Genomic DNA, 9,725 nt, shown 5'->3' on the forward strand with positions numbered 1-9,725 from the left:
TTTTTTTTGTTTTTTATTATTATTATTATTATTATTATTGCTTTCTTTGCTCCGGGTTTTGAGGCTATAGGCAGTTAGTCTGCTTTCGGACCCGCCCCGTTGCCGTCTTGTCTCCACCGTGTAAAACAAGTCCATCCAAGCCGAGCATCTGCGATTGCGCTACTGGCGGAGGGCTGAAACTTGGTATTCTTGATCGCCTGCGTCGTGTTTGTGGCATGTTCTCTCTCTCACCCCGAGCGAGCGAGACCCCTTTCTCGTGCTTCCTCTTACAAGTGATGAGTAGGGTAGGGTAGGGTTTACGGGTATGAGCTGGGAAGGGTGTGAGTTATGCGTATGGGGGGGAGGAAGGGAGGGAAAAGGGAGGGAAGGGAGGGAAGGGAGGGAAGAAGGGAAGGGAAGGAACTACGGTAGGAGGGCAAAACGGAAGGGGGGGGGAGTGGCCGCAGTGCCTCGCTGTCCACCATAATCCCCCCGTTCGCCTTGCCTAGTGACCCCCCCCCCAGGCCCATATGTTGGAAAGTATCTCGCCCCTCCCACCCTCCTCCCTTCCTGCAATCACTACGAGTATATTATCACCAGTGCCCCCCCCCCACCGAGTCCGAGTCCAAATATTTAAGATCACGATCCTCCCTTCGATTAGCCTGGTCAATTCCGCAAGCCTCACTTGGACGCCTCTTGGACAGTATCGCAATTACTTCCTTCAACGCATTCGATAAACTCTACAATACCGATAACAAGGGCAAGCACACTCCATCATCACCAACATTAATCCCAACCATCATCTCAACCTGCGACGAAGCTGAAAAGCAAATCACGACCTTCACAATGTACTCCTGTGTAAACCAACCCAGAGGATGCCGCGGGCGAGTAAATATCTTCGGTGGACGATGCGATAGTTGTAGGGTTAGTTCTAGACAGACTCGGCCTTCCATGAGGCGGGCTATTTCTGCTGCTTCACCGTTACTGACATTCCTTTAGCAACTCAATCTCCGGAAGCCTTCAGTTTTCTCGACGCCAAAGCTTTACCGAAAACCTTCGATAGACCTCTCGTCATTACACTCGACGTTCCCTGAGTACGAGAGTCGGTAAATCAGGACTTTCGACCACTACTGCTACTATTCCAGCTACTACTACTGCGACTATTACCGACTAAACTTTATCCCTCTTTCAATCATCCTTGGCCGAGAGTGGAATGTGGGGGGGAGAGGGGGGGAGCGGAAGGAAAGGTTTATTCATACTCGAACGAAATTCATGACCTCGATCATCTTGTTGCTTCAGCATCTGCGAGAATACGGAAAATGCAATCCACTGACGGAATCGGTGGGAGGCTCCTTCTGTCTGGCTCACGAGGGTAACATACATACATCGTCACGGGGCACCACAACCCAACAACGTCAACGAGCATAACCATTCATTCATCCATACGATCCTCCTCTCGACTCAACCAACCTAGCCCCTCCCTCCCTCCATCCCCCTCTTAGCACAGCACACCTCACCCTGCCGGAAAAAGCAACAAAAGCAAATTCCCCCCAATTTCTCTATTTTGTCTGTTTTCTATATTTTTTTTATTTCCCCTTCCAAGCTGTTTAATTCATGGGAATATTTCTTGTTCGCGTTTTCTCTTTTCCCGTTCTTTTTTTTTTTTTGTCGGTATTGGGCATTTAGCGCGAATTCGTCAACAACATCATCTTCATCGTCATCATTACCATCGTCTCTTTCATACCTGGTGTTTATGGCGTTACGTCATTTTTCTCGTTTTTCACCTTTTCCTTCCTCTCTAAAAAATGCGGGCGCAACGGGAAACTAAAGATTACTCATTATTTTAGCTTTTGGGATTTTTGGAATTTTTCGAACTATTTTTTTTCCTCGTTTCCAGGTCCTGTGTTCTGATTGGTTGGCTTGTGCGGGGGTCGGGACGGGGGGAGGAGGAAGAGGAGTAGCAGTGGCACCCGCAGCACCAGGCCAGGCAGGAAGGAGAGAGGGGCGGAGGGCGGGGGATTGAAATCAAGAAAGAAGGGAAGAAAGGACAAGACAGGCCAAAGGGACTGAGCATAGCTGCTAGGTGTTGGTTTGAAATCGTCCTCTTTCTTTTTATTATTATTTTATTTTCCCATTTTCCATTTTCCATTTTTTTTCGCCTTTTTTAACTGGGTATGCATATATGGGTGGGGGCGGTGTTTATTTGCTTTTCCCCTCTTTTTCCCTTTCTTTTTTTTCCTTTCTTTTTCCATTTTCCTTTCTTTTTCATATTTTCTTTTCCCCAAACTGTTTGATTCTGGACTGGATGTATGTATTTATTGAGCATGATGGTACACTTAACGTACTATACCCTTTTTTAACGATACGATATCATCCGTGATTCCCGTGCTTACCGTGGATATTTTGTTTTGTCTATTCGGTGGCAAGAGCGAGGGGCCAGAAGGAGAGGGAGAAGGAAGAAGATGAAGAAGACTCGAGAACGGTGTCCCCCCCCCAGGGGGAGTTGGGGAGGGAGAAAAGCGGAAGGAACACGATTAATGAATGGGTGGATATTGGGTGTTCTCTTCACTACAGTTTACCTTCCAGAAAAATAACTTGGCCGTCTCTTCCTTCGGACTCTGTCCGATGCGATTAATTGTATGTCCACCTTTGTCCATTGCGCATTTTCCTTTCCAGATTCGGTACCGTTCTCGTACTCCCCACGAATTTTCCGACCATTCTATTCTTAACAGCGCGAGAAGCAGGCAGGCGAGCAAGCGGCAGCACTTGCGCGAGCCCGACGTCATTCAGGGGTACGCTTCTCTTCTCCATCTTTCTCCCCGTCCGCGCGTCACACGCAGAAGAGGAAGAGGAAGAGGAGAAGAAGGAGAAGGGCAATGGAAGTCATCCTGTGATAGGGAGATGGGAAAGTGCAGCACCGGTACTGTACCATCCGGAACCAATCGATCCATCAATCGGTCACTCGCCCGCTGGTATCACCACTAATCCGGGAAAGTGTGAGAGGCGTCTTACACGAGCCAGCCAGCCAGTCGCTCGCTCCAAGTACGAGTACAAAGTACGAAACCAACCTTAACCCACACTCCGCCTTGCCCCACTCCTCTCATAATAACATCCGAACGGCCCATCACACAAAGCTAGCAAGCGCCATTCGGCCGACGACGGTACCACCACTACCGCCGGTACATGGCACACAATCCATCACTTCTGCACACTCCTTGCCGACCCACAAGCGCAAGTACACCTACCCCACCCACCCCTCCTCCAGTCGGAGCTGGGCGCGCAAAGTTCGCCGGATGGGAGTGGGTACGTATTTCCATATTCGACTGTGGATGCACTGAGCACTGCAGTGTGGAGATGAGGTTGTGTGCGCGGGGCGGATGCTCCCTTTTTTTTTTTTTTTCTACAAGTAACTCACCGGGGGTTGGGGGCGTTAGATGGGTCACGATATGGGGGGGTATATAAGGAGCTATGAGAGCGGTTTGTGTTTTTTAAAAGGCGCGGTAGAGAGGGAATTCGAATTGAGGGGAATTTTGCAAGGGATTATCAATTTTATTTTTTTATATCGATTACGATCTGTTTAGTTTGGTCCGTTTTGGATATCGATTTGTCACTCGGTTTTTTTTTCTTGGTAGCCGACGGAGGTATAATACTGGTGGACATTTGTGAACGATGGCGTATACCTGTGCGTGAGTATTTGGATTTCTATGATACACATGTGGCCTCGTCTGCCATCCATTACCACTTATCTACCCTCCCGGACGAGGTATGATGACGTGACATGCCCACTGACCGCGACCCCCACCAGAAACTACACGAAGTACGGGTGCCCAAACCTCGTACAATTCCCCGGTGATTACTGCGCCGCTTGTCAGCGCCGTTGCTCCCTCCACCCCCACCTCCGGGGACGTCACGTATCGCACGTGAGCGGACGTCGAGCGATGGAGAGTCTCGCCTGCGGGTCACTACGGTGGTAACTTTTTATCGTGCGGAGCACGGATTGAATAGCGGTTCGGAATTTTTTTTTCCTTTTGGGGGGGGAGGGTTCGTGGTTTTCGGTTGGGCGGGTGGGCGATGGGTATGTGTTGGGTGCGAATTTAAATTTAAATTCTAGCTCTTTCGCTTCCGGTGCTGAGTGAGTGAGTGAGTTGCGGTGAACGAGTGAGCGGATGAGATGGTCAGCTGTCCACCCAACCAACCTTCTCAACCGGCGGGGTCGAAACGAAGATCCCCCCCCCGCCACATAATCCGATAACGTGCGCTTCATCTTTCCCTTCGCCGACGGTTGTCGGTCCGCGTTAATCTATCGTGCTTATATACCCCTCCATCACACGTGAGCCCAGCGGGTGCAGTAACACCCCGGGAACCCCCCCGAACCCCGAGAAATATGTACTCCACTCCAGAACCTTTCGCCTCCCCCGTTTCCCCACAGTATCACGCCGTATACCGGATCTCGCCATTTCCCCGCTACCCCTCCATTTCTTGGAAGGTTGTTGGGTTCCTCGTGTAGGTCGCCTACGGTACCAACTTTTCGGTCGGTCGGTACTTGAGTGTGTGTGTGTGGTGGGGGGATTTTTACAACTAGTATAAGTATAATGGAGCACAATGGATTCTCTATCCCTCCGTGTGGATCGCCTCTTCCTCTCCTCAATACAAAATTCCTATGATTTAATGAGTTTTCTAGATTTCCATAATCAGATCGTGCAGAGAAACACATCTGTATACACTATAATATTATTATACAACTGTCGCCCCTCCCCCCACCTCCCCCCGCTCATTCACCCACCACCCCACACCAAGACCTTCCCATCATACGAGAAACTCCACGCTAATCCAGCAGAAGCACGGCTTGGACCGGACCGCACCGCTGTCCGTCCGTTCCGTCCGGGAAGGGAAAAAAAAACACCCCCTCCTCCTCTGAACAATCCATTCCGTCACGTGAGGGATTTATTTACTTTCTCGTGGGTGGTGGGGGGCAGCCTGAGCTTTGCCGCCGCGGACTACCGTATACATGATGATATTGCCCTGCCCGGCCCTGCATGGTCCTGCTGTACTCGTACTATATATACCCGTAAATTGCTCCCTAATATACTTTTCCCCATCGCGATGGAAGAGAGAGAGAGAGAGAGAGAGGGTGTGTGTGTGTGTAAACCTTTTATTCTTCCACTATCTCACCTACTAACTAAAGTAATCGGAGTACGGCATGGGATACTGCCCCCAGCCCTGGGCCCCCCTCAACGAAATCCTTCGCTACACCCCCCTGTAGGCCATACAAAAGAAACTCCCACTCCCTTCTTCCCCTCTCCCTCAAACAACTTTGGTCCGTCACAAAGGAAACCCATTCCTGCCCCCCGGCCCCATGGTCGTAAACAAAATAAAATCCAACCACAAAGGAAACCCATTCCTGCCCCTCTGGCCCCATGGTCGTGAACAAAAAAAATCCAAGCTAACAAAAGAAACCTACGCCTGCCCTCTGTGCCCCGTAGTCGTGAACAAAGGAAATCCAAGCAAACAAAAGAAACCCACGCCTGCCCCCTGTGCCCCGCGGTCGTGTACATTATGAAATAACCGTCTGACCAGCATTACTCCCCTGGTCCACTGGGCGCCTCCTCCGTGTCTTCCGCCATCATAACCTAGCGGCCCCTTCTTGCCGGATGGTGTATCCTGGAATGTGCCGACTCATGCTGCACATCTCTTAGTACCATTTCCCCACATATCTTGCAAGGCCGCCGTGGCCTGGGTTTCACTGGTGCCTGTGTTGGTTGCCTTGTGGGTAGATTAATGTTGGCTCCGATTACCTGGGCCGCGTCTGGTTGTTGGGTGCCGTCCCCGTCCCCGGTCATTTCTGGTTTTCCCTTAAGTTCGTGTGGCCAGCCGTCCATCCATTGAAGGAGTTCCCCTTGCCTCTTGTTGTCGTAAAGCCCGATCGCTGTGGCGGTTGTTACCCCGCATCTGTTTGCTAGGTGGTCAAAGGTTATTATGTCCCGGTCGCATGGGCACCGCCTTCTGGCGCCGGTTATCTCCTGGTATGGCCAACCTGCCGTTGCCCTTAATCCTAGCAGCCTTTTAAAGTTTTGCCTGGTTAGGGAATGCAGGTGTTTGTGCGATTTGCCGGGCCTTCCTTGGTATCTGGTCCCTTCGTTGGTGACCCTTTCTGCCCAGTCTTGTTGCAGCCGGTTTTTAAGTGCGTCTTTGCCTAGCTGGTAATTGCCGGTGGTGGTGATAATGTCCTCTGCCCCGTGCCTGGTCATCCACCTCTTTGTCCAAGTGTTGTGGCGGTCCTTGGTGGTGGCTCGTAACGCCAGCAGGTTTTGTCTGAATTGCATCATGAGGTCTAGTGGTGGGATCCCGAGTTCGGTAAGGAAGGCCAGGACCGGTGTTTTCTTTTCCAGCCCGAAGGCGGTTCGGACTATCTTGTTGAGGGCCGCCTGCGCTTCTCTTTACAGGCCTTTGTTTTCCCATGTCTCTATCCCGTATGTCAGCTGTGGGATTATCAGGCCCTTGATTAGCCGCAGCGTCGTCCCTGAATTCAGTCCCCCTTTGCTGTATCTGGACGTTACTGCCCTTATGCGGTGTCCGGAGCTGGTGGCTTTGTTGATCCAGTGTCTGACGTGGTGGTCCCATTTCCATTTGTCTGTTAGGAAGTATCCGAGCCACCTCAGGTGGATTTGAGCGGGTATCTCTTGGCCTCGTAGGCGGACTTCGAACTTGCTCTGCAGTGGGGTGTGCACGAAGATTGTTTCGGCTTTACTGGGTGCGAACTCGTACCCGTCTTTGGCTGTGGTTGTCTCAAGTCCCCTAATAGTTTCCTGGTGTATCCTTTTTCCCTCTTTTGCGTCCCGGTATGTTGTTGCTACCAGGATGTCATCCACGTACATCAGGACCTTGGTTTCCGCTTTTTGGGATGGCGTTGCCTGAACCTTTGCTGTCTCTAGCATGCTGATGAGGAAGAGTATTGGTGATAGGGGAGAGCCCTGTGGCGTGCCCTTGTCAGTAGCATATCCTCTGGACGTCCTGCCATTGAACCGGTAGCTAGTCGTCCTGTCGGTGGCCCAGTGTCGGACCCATTGTGCCAGGTGACCCGAGTGCTTTCCGAGCCTTTTGCACACCTTACTCATCTGTAGGTGGTCGAATCCCCCTTGGACGTCGAGGGTGGTGATGCATTTGCCAGCTTTTCCGGTTGTGTCCATTACGTTGTTTAGGGCTTGTATGGCGTCTGTCGTACCGTATCTCTTTCTCCCTCCGAACATATTGTCTTCCAGGATTTCGAGTCTTGCTATCCGTATGACTGCCGCTCTTTCTAGTGTTTTTGCCAGTATAGATTGTAGTTGTATCGGCCTCCAGCTTTTTGCCACTGTATATGATGGTTTGTTTAGCTTGGGTATCACTATGGTGGTACTGACCTTCCAGCTTTCTGGGATTCCTTCTTTCCATGCCCGATTCATCATTCTTAGGAATAGGGGTTCCCGTATTTTCCTAAGGCATTTAACGAGCCTGGTGGTGATGTTGTCTGGTCCGCTTGCCGCTCCGTTCGGTGATTGCTTGATGGCGGCGTCTAGGGTCTCTATTTGTAGTGGCTCGGGTTCGTCGTTTATTTGCTCCCTGGCCCGTCTCCTCTCTCCTCCGTACAGGGCCATGTGGATTTCTTGAGCGATGTCTCCGTGTTCCGCTACTACTTCGCCGTTTTCCTTGGACAAAGCCGGTATGGGGTGTTTGGTGGTCCTTGGCCGGACCGTCCTGAAGCATTCAGGATCTGTTTCTTCTTGAAGGGCTTTTCCGTTAGCTTCGAGTTTGGCTTCCATTATGGCTTTCCGCAGGTTCTTCTTTTTTTCTTTTATTTCTGGGTGTCAGGGGTGTTTATGCGCGAGCTTGAGGACCTCCTTTCGTTCTTGCTGCAGGGACTTGTTCCAGAAAGCCTTGCATCCTGGCTTCTTTAGGGGGGTGTGCCTTCTGACTATGCGTGTGAGTTCCTTTTACACTTCGGCTGGGTGGTCCTTGTGGTCGTCCATGAGGCTGATCTCGGCTCTAATGGCCTCCCAATCTGCTTTGTCGTGCCTTAGCGGCTTTTCCCCGTCGTCCCTCCATGTGAAACTGGTCTTTATTGCCAGAGCCCTATGGCTTGCTGTTGCTAGGTCCAGTATCCGTACTTCGATTTTTTGTCCTTTGTCGGTGGCCACAAGGTCCAGGGTTGTCCCATTTGGGTTGGTTGCATTGGGCGGGTGGGTGATTACGTGGGGGTTTCTCACTGCCATATCCCTGTCGTCCATCCATCTGGCCAGCTTTAGTCTGGCCGTGTTCTGGCATCCCTGTGACCAAGCTGGGTGGTGTGCGTTCATGTCCCCTATTAGGATGTTGTTTCCTCCCTGCGTGTGCCACCGGTTTGTTATGTCGAAGTCCTTTGCCGAGGGCCTCTGGTAGCCAAAGGTAATCTCCGTGCCTCCGGTCCACAGTGTGATGTATTGGGTCGTTATTCGTTCAACCACGAACATATGCACGTATTTATCTAAAATATATATGGCGCAGCCCTATTTCGTCGCCTTTGTGCTAGCGTAGCATGTAAATCCTTCCAAATGTATCCAATCCTGATTCTCAAGAGGGCATTCTGCAATTGCTATTATTTTCGGTTTCCGTTTTTTTGAGAGTTTCAGTAACTCGGTGACAACGTTCATGGACCCGCCAACGTTGTGATAAATTATATCTGTTGTCGCCATATTTATTTAGGCGTCGGGGGAGGGGCCAGCACTGCTGGTGCTTTTCCTTTATCCGCGGCCGTGGGGGGCTGTGCCGGGGACTTTGCCCTAGTCCTAGTTGGGCAATGGTTATCTCCGGCGAAATGAGAGGTTTCTTCGCAGTTAACACATCTTCTTAGGGTATGGGAACACATCTTCCCTTTTCCTGCCGTGCAGTACGTCTGTGCGCAGAGGTGGTCTTTAGTGTGGTGTCTTCCTCCACAGTATTTGCATATTGCTTCCATCCTGCAATGGACGGCATGGTGCCCGAATTGCAGGCACCTCACGCAATAGGTTGATGAGTCTTTCTTTACGTATTTCCGGAAGGTGCATCTCATGCCAAAGATGGCCATGCTTGGGAGGGGTTTTTTTGTTTCCGCCATGATCCAATCATTTGCCTCTACCGCCACTATTGCTGAGGATTTGACTTTTCCTTCAGCTTTGAGTGCGGTCGGTGACCTGAGCCACTTAGGTCTGTCTAGCAGTCGGACCTGTGGGTTGTATTCAGAGATTTCCTTTGCTAGGTCGTCCCATCTGTCCGAGTCCGCATCCCATTCTTTGGGTGTCCAATCTTCGTCGCCCAGTGGTATGCTGTTAATGACGATGTTGACGGACGGCGTGTCTGTGGTGATGTTGAAACCGAAAATGTCGATCTCGTTTAGGGCCTTGGTGATTGCCGGCACATCGTTGAGGGCTGGTTCGGCCGGTAGGTCTCCCATGGTGGTAAGTACCAGGTCGTCGTTTCGGTTGAATTCTGCGTATGCAAACTTAACCCTGGACGCCGAGTTGACCGCGTCTCTGATTCTTGCTGGTGACAGCCCTGCTGCCCCTATCCTGCGGCCTCTTTCCACCGACCGAATAAGGAGTCTCCTTTGCCTGGCATGCGGGGTTGAGGGTGCCGAGGGCGCTGTCTCTCGGATGCCTGGGGCTGGCTCTTGTCTCTTTTTCTTTGTTGGTACTAGCCGGAAGCCGTCCACATCAATTCCGGAGGATGTAATGGCGGCCCATGTCTGTCTGAGC

General features: G+C 51.2%; 1 protein-coding gene; it reads left to right on the top strand.

The window, feature by feature from the left end:
• Positions 1-592: 592 nt before the first annotated feature.
• GSTUM_00004975001 (uncharacterized protein) lies at positions 593-2,339 on the top strand. XM_002836798.2 has 2 exons: positions 593-903; positions 979-2,339. The coding sequence occupies exons 1-2, from the start codon at positions 826-828 to the stop codon at positions 1,087-1,089; spliced, it is 189 nt and encodes a 62-aa protein (XP_002836844.1). The 5' UTR covers positions 593-825; the 3' UTR covers positions 1,090-2,339.
• Positions 2,340-9,725: the final 7,386 nt, after the last annotated feature.

Source organism: Tuber melanosporum, assembly GCF_000151645.1.
Source record: "Tuber melanosporum whole genome shotgun sequence assembly, scaffold_16, strain Mel28".
Lineage (NCBI taxonomy): Eukaryota > Fungi > Ascomycota > Pezizomycetes > Pezizales > Tuberaceae > Tuber > Tuber melanosporum.